Source organism: Neopsephotus bourkii, unplaced genomic scaffold, assembly GCF_033783945.1.
Source record: "Neopsephotus bourkii isolate Nb327-2 ecotype Australia unplaced genomic scaffold, CSIRO-AGI_Nbou_v1 NB_1292, whole genome shotgun sequence".
Lineage (NCBI taxonomy): Eukaryota > Metazoa > Chordata > Aves > Psittaciformes > Psittacidae > Neopsephotus > Neopsephotus bourkii.
Genome location: NW_026901776.1, coordinates 10,997,660 through 11,021,730, shown reverse-complemented (window position 1 = coordinate 11,021,730; position 24,071 = coordinate 10,997,660). Strand labels below are relative to the sequence as shown.

The 24,071-nt window shown below is 42.1% G+C and overlaps 1 protein-coding gene across 2 annotated transcripts in view; it reads right to left on the bottom strand.

The window, feature by feature from the left end:
- DAAM2 (dishevelled associated activator of morphogenesis 2) overlaps positions 1 to 24,071 on the bottom strand; it is a 178,840-nt gene that overhangs the window by 10,417 nt on the left and 144,352 nt on the right. For both annotated transcript variants that reach the window (XM_061365987.1, XM_061365988.1), the window contains 8 exons: positions 22,368 to 22,474; positions 13,166 to 13,250; positions 11,671 to 11,777; positions 10,874 to 10,962; positions 9,972 to 10,140; positions 8,122 to 8,229; positions 7,007 to 7,067; positions 681 to 812 (listed from right to left, as the gene is read on the bottom strand). In XM_061365987.1, coding sequence (XP_061221971.1) covers positions 681 to 812; positions 7,007 to 7,067; positions 8,122 to 8,229; positions 9,972 to 10,140; positions 10,874 to 10,962; positions 11,671 to 11,777; positions 13,166 to 13,250; positions 22,368 to 22,474 — 858 coding nt within the window. The remainder of the gene's footprint in view (positions 1 to 680; positions 813 to 7,006; positions 7,068 to 8,121; positions 8,230 to 9,971; positions 10,141 to 10,873; positions 10,963 to 11,670; positions 11,778 to 13,165; positions 13,251 to 22,367; positions 22,475 to 24,071) is intronic.

Here is a 24,071-nt window from a genome sequence, read left to right as displayed (position 1 = left end):
TGGGCTTTTGTCCTAGTGCCAAAAGAAAGGACCACCGCCATCTTAATACTAAACCAAATACTAAACCAAAAGCAGGTAGTCTAAACTAGTGCTGGCTGTGTAAGAAGGAACCAAGAATGTCAGACAAACCATGCGTGTTTGGGATTTCTATCCTTGCAATAAAATACAGGCAGTAACAGAGAAGTATACATGGAAAAGATCAGGTATTCAGGGTTACCAAACTACCCAGAGGTGTATTTTTTAAGAAATGAAACACAAATGTCCCCAGCTGAATAAGCACAGTGGGATGAAGTCAAAAAAAGAAGGTAAAAGATATGAAGTCACTCACTAAAGGAACTCTTTTTGAGAGACCTCTCAAAAGCAGTCCCTTCAACACAACCACATGGTGTGATACCATGTTGCCATCTCAATTCTATGTTGCCATTGCAATTCTATGGCACACATGGATAATGTTAAGAAAGATTAGTAAGAAGTGGGCAAGGGCATTCTTTTAAACCTAAAATTTATTCTAAATGGCTACAGACTAGATTAGGAAAAGTAAGAAACTTCAACCTAAACCATTTTCAGTGTCTGTTATAGTTTTCACTATAGTCTCAGCTTCTGGCATTACTGCTTCTGTTTTGATCAGGCCTTTGACTGAGCCAGTGAAAAACCCCAGACACTTCAGAAAGTATTCTTACCTTGTCTCTAGCCTCATTGAGAAGGTCTTCTAACTCCGAGAAGCTAAAACTAGCCACAGTGATGAAATCGCTCATGACGGGAACAAACCTGTCCCCTGATTCCCACATGCGCCTCTTCTGATAATCGAGTTCCTGAAAGAGAAGAAGTAAGAGATGTAGACAGGCAAGCATCAAAGATTCTTTTCTGACAAGAAAGGGAATAGGGAAGCCCATCTATTTCACTCAGTGCACAGCATACTATGCTCCTGCTCCTCACACATTCATCCAGAGCTATTACTTAGAAACCATTTTCTCACTTAGTCAAAGGTTTTGCCTTTTCAGTATGAGATGGAAAGTTAAGGTGGGATGAAGTTATGGTTTCCTTTATCCTCAAACAACCACTCCCAAGAAAGCCATCAATATGTTGAATTTCTAAGGCAACTTTAAGCATCAAGTATATTAAATGCTGCTTTTTTTTTTTTTTTTTTTTCCTGTGCAAAATTACAAATAATAGAGAATTCAGATTGCGTAGCAAGTGATTTTGGAATTTTTAATAGTGAGTTTCCTCCATCTTCTCTTCCCATGGTGACTCAAAAGCTGTATTCTTGGGGAAATGCATACATGTGTGAATAAACGGTGTAGTTCTTAGCTTTGGATCTCCCCTTTAGTTCCCTGAACAGCACTAGGTTGGCAGCAAAAAGACATCAAAATTAGTTCTCCCACTTTAGAACAAGCAGACAGATGTCAGGTGCAACATTTGCTAGAACTCTGCTAACCAATAAGCATTAGCTTGGAATCATAAAATTCACACTTATAAACTGGGGCTATTATGATAAGAAGATTTAAGAAGAAGGAAAAAGCCCCACATAAAATCACAGAAAACTAAGCTCTATTTGTCCACTAGCTACAGAAAGAAGAGAAAAAAAATTGTAAGATTCTTTCTTTCTGGCTCAAGTTTTTTAGTTTTAAGTCAAGATTACTCATGCTATCTCTTCCCTTACTTACTCTATTCACCATACTTGTGGTGCAGAAAGAGCTACAGAGCTCATCAAAATGACCAAGTTATGGTAAGAATGTCAGTTTCCCATGCCTGTGCTTGGCTTGCGTGCTGTTGACAGTCTCATGAGGACAAGGAAATCATAATCTGGGCCTCATCTTTATTCTCAGATGAATAATCAGTGGGAACGATAAAGCCTTACTTCCTGTGTAGGGAAAATCAGCATGAAACAGCAGGTCAAGTTGCAATCTGACCCTCTGTTCCCTTTGGAAAAAAAATGTTTTTGTGCTGGCTCCAACTCCAGCTACATCCATGTTTGGTGCTGTGTGTTACTAGTCATCAAAATATTGGTTCACAGAGCCAAATGGATAGGTTTGTAAGCATGTATGCTGAGAGGTTCCTTGGGATTTGCTCCACAGTGCTGCTGAATGCATAGAATAGCTTTGGCCATCAACAATCTAAAATCAAATGTGATATATCTATCTGGTCTGATGTAAGTTGGAAAGAGAATGTAACCACTACAAGGAAAGACCACAAGGCAGAAAACGGAAAAGAAATGAGCAGATGGCCAGAGAAAAATCCATATTAAAGAAGTGCTATTTCCCATGCTTTATATTACATTCTCTTCTCCACTTCTTTTCCGAACACATCACAAGGGATGGTGCCAGGAGCACGATTCATTTACATCACTTTGCAGTGAATTGTCTCTATGCTACAATTACTTTGAATTGGACTTTATGCATACAAGAAATGTCACTTCATATGCTTCTAAGAATCATTCATATATTTTTTTCTCAGCCACTTTTTCCACTGTAATTTATAAGTTAATTTTAGCTGAAAGTTGCTCTACCCTCTCTTCCCCTCTCCTCAAGCAGGTGGGTAAAACAGTTCTGTCATCTTACACATTGCTGAAAGCCATGGCACTTGGGATGTTACTGGAGAGCAAACTAAGATTGGGTGGTCCGCCCTTCCGTTTCAAATTCAGTCCTCCACTGCAGAGTAATTCTTCCAAAATAAAAACCAACGAAACACAAGTAACCAGCATGATTATGTAATCAGCCCAAGAGTGATTCCAGAGAATAAGAAACTCATCTCTATCTTCTAGAAATGGTATATACTAATCATAACAGCACAGCTGGAGAAGCTAGGAGAAGCTCCTGTGGGGTGGGCTGCTGATTCTCTAGAGAGATTAAACATACAGGCATAGCACTGGTTTCTCAAGCAATTGTTATGATCTTCTTGCCGTGTGAGAGAAGGGCTCTGCTGACAGAATTCACTTCCTGATTTGGAGAAGACCAAGAACTACTTAGTTGTCCTTCTGGGACCATCCTACTCAAAGGTGATAGATGCATGCACCTCTTGAAAATGACTGTGTCTTATTTTTACAAAGAAGCTTCCAGCCCAGGAAGGCAAAGGGTTCACAGTACCTTTAAGAACATCTGACTGTGAAACTATTTTTAGCTTTCTGTTCTTAAGGGGCCTTGAAGAAACTTCTCAAGTCACTGGAGCCAAGGCTGTGGTGAGAACACACTAGAATGGAATCAAGAATCACACCTTCCCCTCCTCCACCTTCCACCTGACACTGATCTTCTATTGTTGCTATAGTGCTGCTTTTTACACACCAAAAAAACATGAATTGAGCAAGCAGACTGGGAGGTGCTGGCAACCCCAGTCAAAAAGTACCATGGCAGGGAGAACAGTGAGGTGGGAAGATGGTGATTGAATGGGGATAAAAGGTTGTCTATGGAACCCATGTATGGGAAAGAGAAGAAAAATTGGCTGTAAAGGCAAAACAAATAACCCAGTCACACAAAGTAAAACAGAAGTAGGCACTCACATTTCAATGGAGGGGAATTGTGGGTCCCAGTCAAAACTTGGCCTCTCTTCATGACATGAACTCCAAGTCAGCCTTCCCTTGCAGGTGCTTTTAATTCTCAAGCACTGCACTCCATGGATGCATAAGTATCTTTTCTCATGGGTGCGCTGTCTCTTACCCCAACAATGCAGAAATAAACTTTAGAAAGTTTTGTGGTTTGTTTTTGCTTCTTTTTTCTTTTTTTTTTTTTTTTTTGTGGGAAGATCACTGGCTAATTACATGATGAACTGTTGGAGATAGTTGTTGCTATTCTCCTCTCCGTCCCCCCAGGAGTAGGGGGAGGGCAAGAAGGGGGGGAGTGGGTAACAAGCTGTCTGGATGGGTTTAAACCACGACAGTTCTTTTTGGCGCCCAACGTGGGGCTCAAGGGGTTGAGATAACGACAGATCTGACTGGATTGATAGTTACTCGTCACAATGCTGATTTATTGGCTCTCAGAGCTGTTCCTCTTGATCTCACAGCTTCAGAATGTTGTAACTTACTTAGAGCGGGTATTTGCTGTGTTAGTGTTTATCAAGTGTGGGGGTTGGGCTAAGGTTTTTGTCTCACTGTACTTTATGGCAATAACTTGTAATACGGGCGGGCTCCAGCAGCAGGGTGGGACGGACGTGGCCGTGGACTGGTCCCTGGCCATCCGGCTGCTCCTCACCGTCCTGGCCCTCGCCCTCGCCTCGGTCTGCGTGAGGCCGCGGGGAGCCGAGGGGGAACGGACCCGGGAGCCGGCGGCTGCTGAAGCGGCCCGGGAGAGCGGCCCCAGGGACCAAGTGGGAGAGGGACTGGAGGCCGGCAGGGAACGGCTGCCGGTGGAGGAGGACGGGGCGGTCGAGGAGCGGGAGGAGGCGGCGGAGGAGCCCAGCCCCGCAGAGGAGCCGAGCCCCTCGACGGCCGACAGCATTCCCCGGAAGCCGCTCGCCGAGTCCCAGGAGGACGCAGGAGACCCCGCAGCATTTCCCAGCAGGGCAGAGGAGGAAGATCTGGACTCAGGAAAAGAGAAGCTGGTGGTGGGAGAGCCGGCAAGCACAGCAGCTACACCAGCCCCAGTGACAAGTACAGCAGCATCGTTTGAGAGTTCTGAAGGTTTTGAATTGCCTTTGGGTATCCTTGGGACCTGCCTGCTGACTGTGATGGGGATCAGCATGTTGGCACACACGCAGAGTGTGTTTTACCCACCACCATTTTGTCTGATCCCAAAAGTTAAGCAGAGTCAGGTTTGGGTCTTGCCTGGGATTAGACGACAATATGGGAGGACCAAGAGGTTTTCCCCAAGGCTGGACAGCCATGAGTGGCAGGGCATGTGGGACAGTATGGGCAAGTATCTAGTCCACTGGGCCCCTCCAGTGCTTTGGAAGCATTGGAGATGGAAGGCAGCTATATGGAGTCCCCAGCAACAAGCTGCAGAAACTGCTGAAGGGGACAGTGAATTATTTTGAGCCTGGTGGGCTCATGACCCTTAAGGCCATCAGAGCAGAGATGCAACATAGAGATGGACTCATGATTGAGGGGTGGACTTAGCAATTGACACTACTGTCCAGGTTATTCACAAGTGTGAACACTGCACACAGTCTCTCCTGCTCTGGAAGACTATTACAAGAGATGGAGCCTGACATCATGGACCAGATGGACTCAACAGCTTTATAGGGACTGGTCCATGCACTACGATGGGAGTGTACTTAGATAAGGGTGATGGTATATTGAAAATGTAGGATCTGAGCATGACGTGAATGGTATGGTATAAGGGGTGGATAATGTCCTGGTTTTAGCAGTAGCAGTCATTTTTCTCTTTCTTGGTAGCTGCTGCAGTGCTGTGTTTTAACTTTCAGGCTGGGAACAGAGCTGAAAAACAATGATGTTTTGGTTTGGCCAAGGACTTTGTGAGCCTCGTGCTCTGTCAGGGAGGAGGGAAGCCGGGAGGAAGCAGAGACAGGACACCTGACCCAAGCTAGCCAAAGAGGTATTCCATACCACAGCATGTCATGCACAGGAGGTAACTGGGAGGGAGCCAGAAGGGCTAGGAGGGTGGACTGCAGGGTTGGAGGAGGTATCGGTCGGTGCTTGATCGGGCTGGGAGTGCAAGTTATTGGTCACCTGGTGATGGGGTGTTGTATTCTCTTCCCTTGTTATTTCCTTTATCATTACTATTATTGGTGGTAGCAGTAGTGATTTGTGTTATACCTTAGTTACTAAACTGTTCTTAACCTGTGGGAGTTACATTTCTTTTCGATTCTCCTCTCCGTTCCCTCAGGAGTATGGGGAGGGCAAGAAGGGGGGGGATTGGGTAACAAGCTGTCTGGATGGGTTTAAACCATGACATCTTAGTATATCCAACAGGTAAGAGATGCCAGCACCAACCTAAATGTAGGATTATGTTTCTATATTTGCAGAGAGACAGAATGATGGTCTTAGGCTCAGAATGTATTTATCTGTGCAGGTGATGGGAGGTGTTAGGGGACAGAGAGAACAGAATGACTTTAGTGTTAATGTTTACTGTTTCAACTGCTGTGCAGACACTAATTTTACATTTCTCACATCAAGCCTTCTAAGAATGGCAGCTATTTGTGGCTGCCATATCACAAAGAGAAGGCAAATCACAGAATCAGACTAGTTAGGGTTGGAAAGCATGGGGTTGTTCAAAGCCATACACATGTCAATGACGTGAGCAAGAGGCAAATATGAGAGTTCCTACCTCCTTCCACCAAACATGGTGTCTTGCTGTGTGCTCTCCTGTCTCAGTTAGGCTGGAGTCTTTCCCCAGGAACAAAATCAAGAGCTTAACTAACACAGGCTTCCAGGGAGGGGAACCACAGCTGACACATGAACTTGCAGCTCCAGGGAGCATTTGGGCCCATCCCTCAGCTTTAACCCTTGTAATTCAGTACACACAGGTGTGCCAACGCACCATTTGTACTGTTCTGTGTTCAGATGTAAGGCTCTGCACTATGTAAGTATAAACAGAACACAGGCAAGCTAAGTCCAGCTTAAAAGACTTTCATTAACAGCAGGAAAAGCCACCACTGCTGCTTTGCTTGTCAGCTCAGCTCCCTCATCTTTAACTAGTTTATCTTTGCCTTACCAAGGAGTGCTTAGGATAGGTTAGGGTTGCAGTTAGAAGTCCACTACCTGTTTACTACTACTCCAAGAGCCACGTGAAACACTGCTCAGCAGCCAGACATCCCTTAGTAAGAAGGAGCAAGAATTTTATTTCTTCTTTCAGTCCATACCATTTGTCAAACTGTTCTTTTACTTTCCAGGCTGAGAGCAAACAAGCTTTTCATTAGGCTTAACTCTGCTAAGATCATCAGCAGGAGCTCCACATGAGCAGCTTTTATTTGTTTTTACTTGGTTCATGCATTCTAGAACAGAATGGAAAGGAATGGAAAGAGAAAGCCCACTTTCTCTTACCATAAAGCATATAGTGCTCCTGATTCTGAGTGAGATATTTTAAGTATGGCTCTTTGCAAACCTTCAGATACTTACAGCTTCAACAGCTTTCAATCCATTCTTTATGTTGTTGACTTCCTTCTCCAGCTCTACCAAGCTGCACAGGAGACAGACAAAGGGCAGACAGAACAAGAAGAGCAGTGTTACTCAAGAATACAGGAACTGTGAGGCAGAACAGACCATTGGCCCATCAAGTCTGGTATCCGGCCTTTGGCACCAGCCATGCCAAATGATTAGGAGTAAGGGGAAGGGGCCTGGCTAATTATCTGTGCTGCTTTTTGTATGACATATAAGATGAGGCAGACCCTGCTCGCCTGTGGTCATACAGAAGATCAGGATTTTCGTGTAAAGAAGAGAAGGGGTTGCTGTCAGAACACCTGCTCTGCTGAACCTGACACACCAGCAAGGAGTGTATGCCACATGGCCAGCTTGCAATAACAAGCATAAGCAAGGACCCCAGCTTTACCACACACATTATTGGAGTCTCAGATTATCTCTACATATGATTCTTGAACTACTTAACTACTAAATCCCATTAGCAGTACACTTACTTGTGATTTTTTTACTTCCTCAGAGTCCAAACATTGTTTTTTCCATCTGCATTTCTACTATATGGTTGTCCTTGCAAGCTTACATTGTAAATGAGCATAGAACTCTGTTAATACATGCTTCTCTAGACACAAGTGTTCTAGTGAATTTCTGCTCATCATGTAGAAACAAGTTTTTTTCTAGGACTTTAAAGAAAAAAAAACCAAACTAGGTAGTACCCATTTATGAATAGTCAGGTATCTCCTCCAAGTAGTTGGTGAGTAGTAGTTTACATCTCAAAACCACCACTAAAGCCTTAATAAATTCCTCTAAGTTTGAACCTACATTTATTTTTTTTACTTGCCTTTCATTGCCTGGAGTAGTTCCCTAGTTATCTACAGATGGATATGGACCAAAAGTCTCTGATAATTTTATTAATTATTACTAATAATCAATAATGATAATTATTTATTATTAACAATAATGAATTGTTAATCACATCAAGGATGTGAGCAAGGGCATTTCACCTGTAAGGCTGAAAACAGCAAAGAAAAAAACTAATGATCATTGAGTTAACAGAAATCACTAGAAACTCCAGCTCTGGAAGCAAGCACTGGACTTACTTGACTTTTGCTGCTTCTGGAAGATGATGCAACTCAGACTGAATATCCAGGATATCTGGATAATTCTTTTCAAAGATCATAATTAAGTAGTGCAAAAGTGTAATGTTTCTAAAGAAAAAAAGAAAAGATAAGGGAGAAATGAGAAAGAAGAAGGAAAAGGATGCTGGGAGGATTGTGACAAATCAGTGAAAAATACTTGGGTAGGAAATGTGCTTGAATGATCAAAACAAACAATATATCATCAGTTAGCAGCTCTGTAACTGAAAGAAAAGTATCACAGATTGAAATGAATTAGCCCTTTATGACACATCCTTCCTAAAACCTCAAGCAATATACTATGCCTTGATTTATTCTGGAAGTACCAGCATGCTTCCATCCATCTGTGTAAATAGTGTAACAGAAAAGAGAATTGTGTAAAACAGTATAATATTTGTCCCCAGATAGTTCAGAGAATAAGCAACTAATAGTACTAAAGTGACATTAACTCATAAGGGAAAAGCGAGTTGTTCTCAGAGGTTATGTGAATAAAACGCAAGAGTTAACTAAGAAGAGGAAAAGGCTCTTGAGGACTGAAGAAGCTGAAAAGAAAACTACAGTAATGAAACAGCTATACTTATGAGTAGTGGTCAGGCTCACTAAGAACAACGGCAGCTCAGGCAGGAGTGGTTAGAAATGAGGTGTATGGGGGATGCAGGAGAAGGTTTAAGAAATTTTGCAAAGTAAACTATGAATTTTACAGTAGTGAATTTTGCATGTAGAGAGAACAGCCAGCCATAACAGCTACTTGAGGTGGATGTTATGTGGTTAACTGACAGGCAAGACAGCAGGTGGCCACTGCTTCACACAGCCTGGGTGCTGGGAACTTGTGAGAGAACAGAATTTGCACAGGACATTCAATATATGAAAAATCAAGCCAGGTTACATTAAAGCAAAAAATGTTCAGGACTAGCAACACAGGTGTTAGCCTTGGAATACAGAAAGGACATTGTGGTAGTCAAAACAAGACTCTCTTAGATAGGGATGAATTTCCTGTGGCTACTTACTGCCATCACTCATTCTGTCACAGCCTTCAATCATTTCACCACAACTACGGTATCAGCAGGTCTCACAAGTCAACGAAGGTGTTAGTTAGTAAGAAATAATATAGAAGACATCCAAGGAAAATCTTAATGCTGAAGGAGCACAAAAATAGTATTTTCTCACCAGTCATAGCTTGGTTAATTTCCAGAACCAGTATGCGGATGTGGGGCAAAACGTGGGATAGCCCATGTCCATAAATAGTAAACTCCACTTTCCTTTCCAAAACCAGCTATTTTCCTTAACTGCTCTAGAAACAACCTGGCTCAGTCTCCCAAAGCTATGCACTGTGGTTCTATTACTGGTGTAGGTAGAGAGCCAGTTTATGACAGTCCTGCTTTAGAAACATGTACCATGTTTCACAGGAGACATAAAACTGTGGTCAGAGTTTTTTGTATTTTCTTTTTTTAGCAAAACCATGGCCATAAAACTTTGGTATAAAGGGCAAATTCCATAGAAATCCTCCCTCCCCCAAAAACTTATTTCAGTTATTTGTGAAATACTACTTTTGTCATCTTTGCATAGTGCTGCAGAAACACAATCCAGCAACAGATGTGCAATACCCAAAGAAACAGCAGAACTTGAGTGCTGTGTTAATAGCTGGTCTTAACTACTGCAGGATCTTTTAGAGTGAAAAACACTGTTTAAATGCCAAATCTGACATTATTTTAAATGGTCTACAGAGTTAAAAAACAAAACAAAACCTGCTTTCATTACTATGGTAAGAAATGCAGCAGCACAGTAACAAACTCATTTACAGCCTTCTAGCATACCTGTCTATGCTGGACTTGGTATCTGCAATTTTGTTCAGGCTGGAGACTTTGAAGCCATAAGCACTTCCCCTTTGGCCCTTGTTCATAAAATTCCCAAAGGCCAGAACTACCTCCAGAAGTTGCCTCAAACGCTTGCTTCGGATGAGTTCTTTGGATGCCAGAAGAATGGCTTGAAAAGAGGAAATAAAAAGAACAGGTTATTGTGCACAGTGGCTGTTTTTAACATGCTGGGCCCTGTAATTTGAAGTACCTTAAAATGCTCATCTCACTATTGCCCAGCAAATGCTGCAACACAGTCTGTATGTGTAATGTCCTTCCTTCACCCACATGCCCAGAACCAGAAGAATGGGAAGGAAGATGAACTACATCTAGACTGCAAGATGCTCATCTGAATCCAGGAGCAAGGCTGTGCTCCTAGACCTCACACTCTAAAATCATAGCTAGTGAGAACAGGGGAAAGGCTTGAGCAGAACTGGATACACTCGCCTCTTCCCTGCAATAACCATGGAAGCAGTGCATAAGCCATACACCTCCCTCTGTGTAAGTTACACATTCCTGGAATACCAATGACCTGAGGCATCTATTCTGACTACCCCAAGGAGAGGTAAGGTGCAAGGACTTGAGGGTGAGAAGGGTAGGCTGACCTGCACAGAGAGGCCATGAAAACTTTTGGCAGCTCAGGACAGCCTGGCAGTACGTTGCCACATCATTTACAGTGTAGCAGTCATGAAGATGACTTTATTAATTCAATGGGTGAAATAAGATTGTTAGACAGAATTAATTTCTTAGCACATGACATGCCTCAGACTCACTGGCTCCACAACCATACCACACATGTAACAGCACCTCCTTTGGAGACAAGCCGCTCTCTACCAAACTCTTAGCAAAAGCTTTAACCATACCTTCCACTTTTGGTTTTGCTTCTGCCAGCCTCTCTGGAAACTTCTTCTTAAAGAATAATGCTTGCAGCCGCTGCTGATAGTGGTCAATTCTGCATGAAGGGCAGAGAAAAGCCAACACTGAACTGGAATTGTACTTCTGAGCACTGGGCCAGTATACTGCCTATGTAATCTAATGGTTGGGTGTTCAGTCCCACAAGGCCTACGCATGGGATTACAGATATAGTTCAAACATCTGACACTACATAATTAACCTTCTTATGAAAATAGAGGAACTCAAGGCATATTTTGATCACAACTGAAAAGCAGCTGGAGGAATTCCCATTACTCTCAAAATACAAGACTCATGGGAGATGCCAGCTGAATCTCAATTAGCAGAAAAAGATGTTAATCCTGATCACAGGTGCAGCAAAGTTGGAACAAGAAAGGTGGTCAGAGGATGAGATAGCTGAGTGGAAAAAGGGATCTATATGAAATCATGACCCCTGACTATACTACATCTGATAGTTGGATCTGAATTCCTTTTAGTGAACAAGTTTAGTCAGAGGAGGCAAATTTCTGCTTGTCATCAGGGGACATGTCCTTAAATGACAGCACGGAAAGCGCTTATCATTAATAAGAAGTTTGTGTAATGAATGGAAATATTTGTAACATTTGTGGGCTTCTGTCAAATGCAGGGTATAATGCTGGCCCACACTCTTGCACATTCTCCTTCAGTGCCAGATGTTCCATTTTCAATAACAATTACTGCTGTTTCCAAGAAGCCCTTTGAGCATTTTCCCATAATGCATCAAACAGACCTGCTCATTTCAAAGAGGAAACGATCTGCCCGGGCCATGCGCTCAATTTCATGTTTATGCTCCTCCAACAGGTCAGTGTCGCTCTTTTCAGGAACAAACTTCAGCAGCTGGAGTGACAGACATAAACAAAACATGGAGATAAGTAGTCCAGGGAAACGGAGAGAGGGACAGTGAAGCACAAAACACCCTGATGGAGAGACAGAGGGCCCGCAGATTTCTCTGTTACCATGGGGATGCATTAGGTTGACTCACTCATGTGACCATAACTTCAAAATAACACAGCTGAAGATACAAAACTGACCTTTTTTAAGCCCCTGCTTGCCATTCTGTCTTTATCCCTCACTGACCCCATTAGATTAATTCTTAACTCTACGGGGAATTTCCCATTTTTACATCCTAAAGGACAACTGCTACTGCAACTTATCCAAGGGGAAGTACTGAGAGAACTTTGATTCCCACAGCAGTACTTGGAGTTTAGATTTCTGCAAAAAGAGCAGAATGTGTCTTATTCAGTGTGAAGTACCCATTGTGCCTATCCTAGAGTACACACAAAGCCTCATCTATCTCTCTCTTGGTTCTGCCCTACTCTGCTGAAACAATAAACAATAACCAAGTGACTAAATATTTGTCTGACACTGACTGCTGTTCATATGCTGACCTTAAAAGCATAGTTTGATGGATTTTTGACATATCTGGTGGTAGTTGTGCTTTAGTATGGTTATAAATATTGCCAACACACAACCACAAAAACTGCTCACAAGGCATATCAAGCACTTTGCTTTTTAATATTTTATCCTACTCCCATAAAATGTGATATTCAAAGGTGTGGAGCATCATAAGCTTGCAGTGACTTCTAGAGCAGCTGTGAGCATTCAGATAACAAGTAGGCTATAAATTTAAAATGGAAGATCTTCTTTGTACATGATTAAATACCATGGCTGCACACAAAGAAAGAATCACATTTTTCGGGCGAAACAGCTGCAGAGGATAGGAGACCCTGACTCCGTTTCTAACCCTTCTCGTTAGAATGTGAGATCTCTTCCAGTCTCAGCTCTAACCATTGACTTAAAAGACCTGGTTCATGGCATTTCACAGTGGAAAAGCTGCAGATAGGGAAGGGAAATTAAGAAAAAGAAAAAGGAACGATAAAAAAATAATCAGCAGTATAAAGAACAGATGGGGAAAATTATGGAAAAATCACAGGTGCAAAGACAGGACATGAAAGAAAACCTCATACCAACAGTAACAATGCATATTTTGGATCAAGAAGAGAAAACTCACGAAATCAACCCGATACAGAGTTACACAAGGAAGGTCTATCTGACAATACTGGGAGAAAGACTTTCCTTGTGCTCTCATGTGCTCCACTGACATGATGGGGCCAAGTTCAGATCTGCAGACATGCCAGAAGAGCCAGTACATCTACCCACTTTAGGTGAAAAAAGGGCAGTGAGGGACTTAAGAATAAGACATATCCAATTGCAAACTTTCTCACCTGCTCAAGCATATCTTTTGCTAGATCTTCTTGTTCATCCATCTTCAAGATTGCTTGTCTGATTTCTTCATTAGTCAGCTTCAGCCTTTCAACAGCATCAACATTGGACCATTAATGCAAAGCTTAAGTGCCTCTGACAATTTCAGAAAGTAGAAAGGCCAAAAAGCTGCACTTAAAAGTTACAAAAGAATCATGGAAAGCTCTAGTATGAAACTGCTATTCTAGAGTATTCAGTAAGATGAATGAATCTGTTCCAAAGCAGAGATTTTATAGATCATATATTTTATCCTCTTCAGATAATCAAACATTAGATGTCAAAAATTAGGTTATTAAGAACAATCAGAGCCTCAAAGATCAACTTCCCCCATATCAGATACCTCCCTCATTAAGTTCTTTAACTTGAATCTATGTGACTTGTAAGTGACTGTAAGCCCATGTAACACCCCAGCTTGTGAATATTAAAGCACCTCCCAAGTAACAAGTAATGCGACTGTTCTTTCCCTTACAGACCTGAGAACAGAGTTTCTTGTAAGAAGACTGGTTGTATTAGGTAAGTTTGCTCTGTTAGCAGTCGCAGCTGAAGAAGGAATTAACAGCCTCTACATAGCCATGTTTTTCATCCAATAACAAAGTGCTCTGAAAACAATAGCTTATTAATATTATCAGAGGTATTAAAATTACACTCTCCTTCCCACCTACCCCTGCCCATCTGTGTGCGATGAATAGGGGTCATCAGTTACAACAAAACACAGCATCAAAAAAAAAAAAGCCTCTCAAGGTCTCCACTTGAAATCCAAGGCAGACAGGAGTCATCAACATTTGTGATTATTGAGAGATTCCTTGATAGATTATATGAAATGAACTTGGTGGTTCTCAGCACAGATGTCATTGAAGAAATGCACAACTGACAAATTCTACCCCACCACCCCTAACCGTGACACCTTCATTAGTCATTTCAGGAGAGTAGAGGAGGACCAAATGAATCATAAAGGAAAGTCTATCCACAAGAAAATCTCAATTGTGTGACTAAACCAGGAAAGTGTGAAAAGAAGTATTTGAGAAGTGGAGTCTGCAGTCTCCATGGACCTTTTACAATCAATATAATTAATTGACAGACGAAAGAGAAAATGCAAATCTGAATGAGAGATGGGCTGATGCATGAGGCAGAATGTTTTTGTCTTCAGTGCTAAGAAATTCCATGTTGAAATTTCACATTGCTACTGTCATTTGGATAGAATCATATTTTTGAAACTAGGTAAAAGCAAAAGAGCAAGTTTTATTTTTACAGACTAATATTACTAAATCTAAGAGACTTAAACCATTTTAATATTGCTCAATATAACAAACACCTGGAAACTAAAATATGAATCAGCAGATATTCAAAAGCTTTTACATATTACACCTCTGAACTAATTGTTCTTGCTCTGTTCCTAGCTGGTCATTGTGTCTATTTTTGACAAGGAGGCCAAAGTGATACCAACTAAGATAAAGCTACTGAATTTTCAGAAAAGCTACATAATTGGCCACACATGTATGAGATAGGAGGATTAGATATTTTACAGTGAAAAGGCTGGAAACTTTTTACTTTAGATGACCAGTTTGACTGAGGATCAAAACAACAAAGCTCAGAGCATGGGGTTCCGCATAAAGCACTACAATCTCAATCTGGCTTTAATAATAAAATATTTTAATAATAATAAAAATCTGCAATCTCTACAATCTGGCTTTAATAATAACGAATTGTAAAGTCCATGGCTGTGTGACCCGGAACTGATCAAAAAAAATGACCACATGAGGGCTGAGAGGTATATTAGTGAGTGTGGGCCTGGCTCCTAGCAGACACATACACACATGCCCAGAAAATTTGGTGCCTGCAGTTTTCAAAGTGCTATGTTTTGTTGGTTACTTTTCCTTTAGAGAACACCTTTACATCTTCCACAATCTGGAGTCTGCAGATTAGCTGCATCTTGTAACACAGACACAGTCTGTCAGATGCAAGAAGCCAACCCATGAACACCAGGGAGCGGGTAAATATTTTTTGGTACTTTTGCTGAGGATAAAAACATTGAGAGCAAGTTTAATTTTTTTTTTCCATGCAAATGACCTGAGCAATTACTAAACCGACCACTCCACTGCACAGTGCAAGTACCTCTGTGTGTGTCTGGGGAGGCAGTAAACAGGACCAAACAGACAGGTTTGAGGTATGTCAACAGAAGATGCGATACACGTTATTGCTGATTTGCTGTTCTGTCCAGGAGCTCAAGGACATCAGATTCCAAGCTCCTCTGTTTGCTGCCATTTATCAGCACTAAATACATTTCAAAACATCTTCCATTCAAAAATAATCGAGAGCCCCAAGGACAGACACACAAACACTTGGATTTCTTGGATGAGCCTGTCCCCTGCCATCAGCAGGAAAGCTTCTGGTGGACTGGTTTAGCCCGCAGTAGAGAAGAGCAGAAAGCTTGCCAGCCCCTTGCCAAGAAGCATTTGAACTTAGTGACTTACAGGCCTATAACAGGGTCACAATGCCCGCAGGTGTGCATCCTAGATTATTACCAATCCAATTACAAGTACAGCAAAACAATCTTACTGTTCCAAAGTGGGCTTGTTCCTCTTCTGGGGTAGGATGCATTTCAAGAGCTGTGCTTCAACAGCACAAAACAGGGATCTTCCCTCTTAAAAACTGGCTGAATAAGTGGCTAAAGAATTGTTAATCAAGTGATTCTTCTTGTATTTTCAAAAGTCATGCCCAAGCCACGCAGTAGATCTTAAAGACGGCCATGAGTAACGTGAAACAGATGTGCTGCTTTTAAATAGAAACAGGTGAACTGATTAAAGAGCAACCTGAAGCAGATGTGTAAAATCTTTTCATTTAGAACTGAATAGAGGCATGGCTCGAAGCCTAAAATTCATATGGAACAGACAGCAAATTAAAGTGGAATTACGGCCCAAAAATTTACACTACAGAAATTGCATTTCAGTATCTAGTGGAAAGCCTGCAATGACTTTCTTACCGGCTTCTCATATCCAGGCACTTTTCCTCCAGCTGCTGGAGACAACTCAATTCAGAGCAGCATACAATTCAAGCTGTATTTGCCCTGCGTGACACCTCAGCAACTCATGGATACTGCCATCAGAACTCAGGAAGTAAACGTGACCAGAAGGAATTGCACTCCCCCTTTCCTCAGCTGCAGCACATTCACTCATAGCACAGATATTGACTGGTTTTGTTCACAGCAGCCTGATGCTGGTTAGATGAGGAAGGAAAAGGATCTTTACTGAGAGTAGTCCCTCCTTCTTCCCTTGGCTGTACATCTGGTGGCAGCTTGTGGAAGTCCAACTGCTTGAGTCATTTTCAAGCAATCTTAAAGACCAACATGTACCAAATAACTTCTGATATGGTACTTAGTCTGCCTCCCTCTATCCCCTCCAGGTCCATAAATAATCTCTATTGACTCTGCAGAGTAATTCATCACTAATCTCCCCAGGACACCTTGTCTGATTTAACACCAGCTTCACTTACAGACATCAAATGGTTTATTGTTTTGTCCCCTTGGAGAAAGCTGGTGGCCTGACTCTGAACATGCCTGGGAGATGTTGCAGTTTTATACCAACTTCCCTTACAGACATCCAGTGCTTGTTCATTTTTCCTCTTTAAATATACCCATTGATTTAATTCACAGTAACCTCCCCTCTTCATTCCTCCTTCCTGTGGATCAAAGCAGAATACTTGTCACTCACTAACCATCTCCCCCATCAGAGGAAAAAGTGAGTTATTTCATGGGCTTGTTCCTTCAATCTTGCTTAGCTCTTGAGAAAGAAGCATGCTTGCCTACTGCCAGAGAACCTGGAGCATTGTTGCAGCTACATTAAGCTCCCATACCACAGGGATCACAATCCCACTCTTCCTTTTAACTTGGAGAACCGATTATCATGTGTCAAGGCCATTTTCTAATTCAAACTAAACTGAACCCCAGTGCTTCCAAAAGATGCCAACAGTAGTAGATGTGACACCAAGAGGCGTTAACTGATACTTGGCTAGTTTGTGTAGCTCACACAAATCTTAGCTTTTACTGACTGCAGAACTTTCCATTTCCATAACCCATTTCACACAGGCTACTAGTTATTTCGCTCCCAAACTTTGTGACTGGGACATAAGGCTTCTTTAACTCCTGATCTCTCCCAAAGCTCTGTACCACTGCCAATCTGGGGGCTGTTAAATATCTGTGGTTTGGGAATACTTATTGTCACTATCCCATAAAGGCAGGAAAAGATGTTTCCCTGTTCTGAGAAGAAGCATTCAGTAGTCAGGCTGGTCTAACTGTGCATTCACTAAGAAGGCGGAAAGATGCAGTCAGTCTTTTCACATCCTCTTATCTCAGCTGCCAACTCATCTTGCCTATGAAAAACAGTGCCTTAACCTTTGCCCGACAACAGCTGGGACATTTTACCAGGTACATCTTCCACTATTATAGCAACACATTGGGAAAAGAAATCCACCAGTGCCTTTTTAGCACTTCACTGTGAAAGTATTCTGCCAAAGAAACAGGCTTTTTTTTTTTTCTGTCAGCAAAAGCTCATGAATGACCAAGACTTTGTATCCAAATATGCTCAATTTTCTACCAAGAAGGATTTGGGGATGGCTGTCTTTCTATGCCAGGCAGAGCAAACCAGGGCCAAACTTGGGAATTCTGAAATTACAATAACATATTGATGAGGCAGTGGTTTATCCCTTACCAGAACCCTACCTATCAGTTCCTAGTTGTGATCTAAGGCAGGACGGTACTGACTGCCGTGTTCAGTTTAACCTTAGGGTTAATTCTCAGAATAGCAGATAAAGCCATTTATTGCCCACCTGGACAAGATCCTGTGTGATGAACTCTAGGTTACCCTGCTCTTGCAGGGGGGTTGGATTAGATGATCTTTCGAGGTCCCTTCCAACCCTTGGGATTCTGTGATTCTGTGATTGTAGGCCTTCATTTAAAATCAGAAAATCGCTCGAGGAACCCAGGAGACACTGTTTATGGCATAGTGTTTTTCAAGATAGCACACCGAGGAACTGAACTAAGTCCAGTGAGCTGTTTCTGCATTCAAGATACAACCTATACCCCAAAATCATGTTGCCTGGAATCTACCTTGAAATAAGGTGTGACTGTATTGTCACATGGCAGAAAGGCACAGCACTGTCAGTACGCTGAGACTGACATTGGCTGAATAGCTTTTCCTCTTAATGCCTGAACTGAGGAGGTTTAGAAGCACTGAGGAGGCACAGCTAAGTGAGAGAAATACTTGGTCTCTAGTATTCTGGTTGGAAACATTGCACAAATCCATTTTCTTCTTCCTAATTGGTATGTATTTGAAACATGAAAACCACATTTGGTAAAGTGTCTATCTACTGACATACAGAAATGGTTCTCTGTGGCCTTTTGCTACTACTGGTTTTACGACATTTAGCTAGCACTCCTACTGTTTCAAGCCTCTTGAGCGGGTTACTGCTGACTAGCTGGGCTACAGGAATAACAAGCACATCTCAGGAGAACACTGATTTTGCTGAAATTCATGCACAATAACTTGCACAAAAATGTTCCATAAGTATACATTGAGCCTTCTTCTCAGCAATGTCTCTCACAGAACTGCACCCCTCCAAAGCATTTGACAGAGCAAGACATTAAGCAACACACCTCCCATATGAAGGTAGGCTGAGAAAGTTGGGGCTGTTCAGCCTGGAGAAGGATGCGTGGAGACCTCATAGAAGCCTTCCAGCAGCTGAAGGGGGCCTATAGGGATGCTGGGGTGGGACTCTTCATTAGGGACTGTAGTGACAGGACAAGGGGTAACGGGTTAAAACTTAAACAGAGGAAGTTTAGATTGGATATAAGGAGGAAATTCTTTCCTGTTAGGGGGGTGAGGCACTGGAATTGGTTGCCCAGGGAGGTTGTGAATGCTCCATCCCTGGCAGTGTTCAAGGCCATGCTGGACGAGACCTTGGGTGATACGGTTTAGTGCGAGGTGTCCCTGCCCATGGCAGGGGGGTTGGAACTTGATGATCTTAAGGTCCTTTCCAACCTAACTATTCTATGATTCTATGTTCTGCATGAACATTTAAAGATACGGTACAACAAAAACACTAGAACAGTGAAAATACTATCCATTACTTAAGTAATGGAGGCAGGAAGAAGCCATCCTGGTGAAAAAGGTGAGAGACATTTCCAGCTTCTTGGCAAAAAGCAGGGATGTGGGATGGTTCTTCCAGACCACACAAGTCTGACAGTAAATCTCCAGCCTGGTAGAAACTGAAGGCATCAGGAAATCCATGAGAGACAGCAGATTCCCAGTGTGACAGAAATAACTGTATGTTGGGAACACCATTAAGAAAACCAGATTAGAAGCTGCTCTCACCTGTTTACCTGGACTCACCACAGACAGATTCTTCCATGTCCTGGTTGAATTATGGCCTACTGGAAATACTGTGAGATAAACTGATCTTGTGCTTATTCAAACCTTTATAGTTGGCTTAGGGAACAGAGCTTCTCTTTGGATCTACCAGACTCCATTAAACAAGGAAAACTGCATCCTTCTACTGCAGGAAATCTGAAAGATGCTGCTATCAACTACTTGAAATACAGTTGTTGTTTTTTTGTTTTTTTGAATGAAAATAGATATTAGAATGGGGAGGAAGTTTTACAAATCTGTTAACTGTCAGCAAAAATCAACTAGCGATTCAATTTCCATCTCTTCTTAGCCTACCATGCTCCAGTCTCTCTGCAAAAGAAAGCAAGAGACATCAATTTCTCACTCTAGCTAGGTTTTGGCTTGTTGGACCATATGAAACATGAGCTCTGCCTGACCCCTGCTAACACAGTGTTAGTAAAACAAAAACATTTGAGGAGTGGAGGGAAAGAAAACCCAACCCATGCAGCGATTTTACTTTAAAGGACATGACAGTTTAGTGTAAACAAAGGGGGAATAAACTACAGGGATATATGCACAGTAAGAGTCAATAGGAAACAGCTGTTGGCAGATACTGTGGCAACCTGAAGGCTGGGGCTGCAGCTCAGGGTTGCACAAACTCTCTTTGTTCATCACTGGTTTTAAGTCCTCTCTCAATTGCACATGTGTGCACACTCACATGCACACACATGTAAGGTGTGCTGCAGCAGCAAAGGCATGTCAGAAGCTAGGGCTGATTTAGCTGGGAGCATCTCACCTTCAGGGTTTAACCTGAAGGAGGAAGAAGTGGGGTAACGAAAAAGAACTGCAAAGGGGTTGTAAAACCCTTTCAATTATTGTCTGTAGCCAAGTGGCCCAATTGATCTCTTTAATAATAGAACCATATGAGCAAAAAGAGCAGAAAAAGGCATCAACGCAGAGGTGCCATTTTCGCTCCCAAAGATTTCTGCTTCTCTAGTTTAAAAGGTAAGTTTTGGAGGAATAGCAACCCTGGGCCACGCTGTAATATATTTCTGATACACTGGGTGTAACGCTATCTGTTACAAACATTAAATTATGTGAGGCAGTGATAGCTATGCTGACTGGTGCTTCCCACAGCACAGTGCAGTGAAGTTAACAGCACAATGTGCTTCTTAGGGACAGCAAGCTCATTTCCCAAGTTGCTAACATCCATGCTATGGTAAGACCATGATATTTCCTGGTGGAGAAATTGGCAATCACAAACCACAGCTTTTCAACTCTGGTTTGAGCCCAGACTAGTAGCTTGAAGTGGACTGGCTTCATGGCATACCTAGAGTGAACACATGCTGTGTACCCTGAAGTGCAAGTTCATGCCACTTTGCTGCAGCCAGCAGAAGAGAAGACAAACCACAGAGACTGTCCTTTCTCTCTCACTATTTAAAGAGGATTCCTCTCAGGCAAGAATGGGCCAGACTTGCATGGCAGAAGAGGTGAATGGTGAAAAACACATACTGCTGCTGTCCACACTGCTTTCATTTTGAAGATGGAAGATTTTAATAAATATTTAGCATCATACCAAGTTATGGACCACCTTCCTGAATCCTTCTGAGCCTAGCCACCTGCACACATTATATTACCACCTCTAGGAAATGTCCCATCTGCTCACAAGAGTTAGTGTGAACCTCAGACACAATTTAGCAGGTCTGTCAAACATCATGAAAATCCTGTTGCCTCAGTGCCTCCCCATTTGTCTGCCCCAGCCTGCAGTCAGCTGCCAACACCAGCAAAGACATGCTGGCAACTGTTGCAGAGAGAGAAATGTAAGCCTTCCCTCATTGCTGGTTTGGATGGTGGGGTTCCTGCTGACATGCAGGCTAATGCCACCTGGGTAGCATAATGGGTTTCACTAAGCAATGGAAAGAACTCATTCCAGTCCTGGTGGTCTGGCTGCAAGTTTGCTTTTAACTGTTAGCTTGCTAGAGCAGACAAGCAATCACATCCACGCAAACCTGCATTTTCTACCGATCTGTGACGCAGCTGTACTGCTCATTACTGCCACAGCTTTCCCAGGTTCTGTCTCCAACCTTGCTGTCCCTCTTCTGGTAGGAAAGGCAGCTCTCTCTGGTGGATCATTGTCTGCACAAATCTGGTATTTAGTGACAGACATCCAGCCTAGTACTCATGTTGGCAGAAAGACATGAAAAGCATATAGAGGGCCCTGATGTCACAGCATTTGAAGGCATTAGTCATTGCAGGAGCATGTAAAGGCAACCCCTGGCTTCCAAAACCTTATTTACAAATACGAGACCTGATTCTTGAACATATCTTCTTACATTTACCACTTTTCCCATCAAAAGTCAAAACCAACAAAGATGAACATCACTCTCGGCTCTGCTGTATTCCAGGGAGGTGCTCAGAGCACTAGAAAGAAACGTGTACATGACAGAGACAAACGACATGGGGGGGCATATCACTTAAGAGTAAAGAGCAAGCATTGCCAAAGAACTGCTTTCATTTGCCTGTGAGTTCTAATATTTTTCTGGTGATGAGTCTTCAGACAAATCTTGGATGCTCATCTGCTTAAAGCACAAAATGTGTGTTTGCATATGTTTATTAAGTGGGCTAATTCTTGAGAAAGACATGCTTTTATGACACTGCAAGAGAGGTTTCTCTGAAGTTCTGCAGGTATTAGAAAGCGGTTCTAGCTCGGAAAAGAAGCATGTCCGTTTATTTAATTCCATCCCCTCTTGCCTCTACATTGACCATGGCATATCCTTAGCACACTTACTTGGAAAGGAGAATGATACAGTTCTGGGCTCTCCTGCCATCGATCACAGAGAGCTCTTTCACTTTTCGTGTAGAGAGGTAAAGGTCTTCAGTTGAACCCATCTCTTTCTGCATATAATTCAAAAGGGAGGGAAAACAATCAGCATTATATTTCACCCAAGGCTTAGCTGAGTGCAATGAACAAAACCCACCCCAACCTTGGAAAATCTACCCACATGGTGAGAAAATGAGCGAAGGGCAGAAAACATGTAGGTAGATCCTGTATTACTAGAGAAACAGAAGCCATTCATTGCCACCTATGAGATTATCTTTGATAAGAAATACTGGATCTTATTTTGACCTATTGGACTCTCTACCAACAGTTATGTTATTATGTTAATGTACAAAACTGGCATAACAAGAAAATTGGGCACATTACAGTAAAGCCCACTGATGTCACAGCATATATCCTTCAGTAGATGTCTCCTGTAAGGGTTACACAGCATTCTTAAAGGCTGCAGCAGAATCAGGAAAAATCCTGCAATAACCTCTTAAGGCTGCCACTGGACAAGTCCAAATCATCTTATATGGGAGATACAACAGTAAGGTTAGATGGTATCTATTTTACTAAATATACCTTACTAAATGGTCAATATCTACATCTGAATTAGCTTCTTTTTTTTTTCTTTTTAATTAATACTTTTAATCATACAGAAACCATTCTTTTTCAAAGTTCTCTGCATATCCCCATTGATAAACTCATCACCTGGGGGAAAAAAAAAAGGAAAATCCCATCCAAAATGTTTGTCACAGCACACAGAGAGAAACTATTTGCAAATCCAGTCTGACCATCCAGAACCGTATGTCTCCTTGTCCTACATACACTTCAGAGCAACGAGATTTATTTTACTTTCAGAGATTGGATTTCTGTAGTTAGTTTGAGTATCTTTTAACACCATTCCTTAAAGGGAAGTAGAGGTAATGATAAAAGTTGTCAATCCTGGATAATAACACTCTAGTTGCCAACAGAAAAGAGGGAACTGGAAACAGGACAGGTTTTTATTTTCCCACCTACCTTCTGGTAAAAAAATACCTTTCCATGATACCCATATTGTCACGCCTGGAGATTTTCAGATTTACAAGTATAATCTAGCTCTGAATGCACCTATCAAATTAGCAACGTGACTTTTTTCTTAAGACATAACAACAAGCATGCTGACTTAGATCAAAAGGTCCATCTACCCCACTATCCTGTCTGTAAGAGTGGTTAACAGCAGGCACCCAGGAAAAGTTGTAAGATTATGACAAGCATATTGTGGTGCTTCCCAGAATTCTCTCCCAGGATTCAAATTTCTTCAGCTCAAGGTTTATTTATGTCAGCAAGATTAATCCACTCCAAGAGATATTGACACCCAAGTACTTGAGAGTTAAATTTAAATTGTAGATTCACATTGCTAGTTGCCATTTAAGCTCCCGGTACCATCAGCTGTAACATGCCTGTGTTATTCCTGGATATTTAAAGGATTCATACAACCATATCTAAATGTTCTGCAGTGAGCCACCACCAATACTAAGTGGCATTTATAATCAGGTACAATGCACCAGCTGAAGAAATGAACATGATAGTTCTGCTGGATGTGTCCAAAGTGTCTAGCTTGACAGAAAAGGCCAAGTACAAGGTCCTGCACTTAGATTTGGGCAATCCTAACGACAACTACAGGCCACA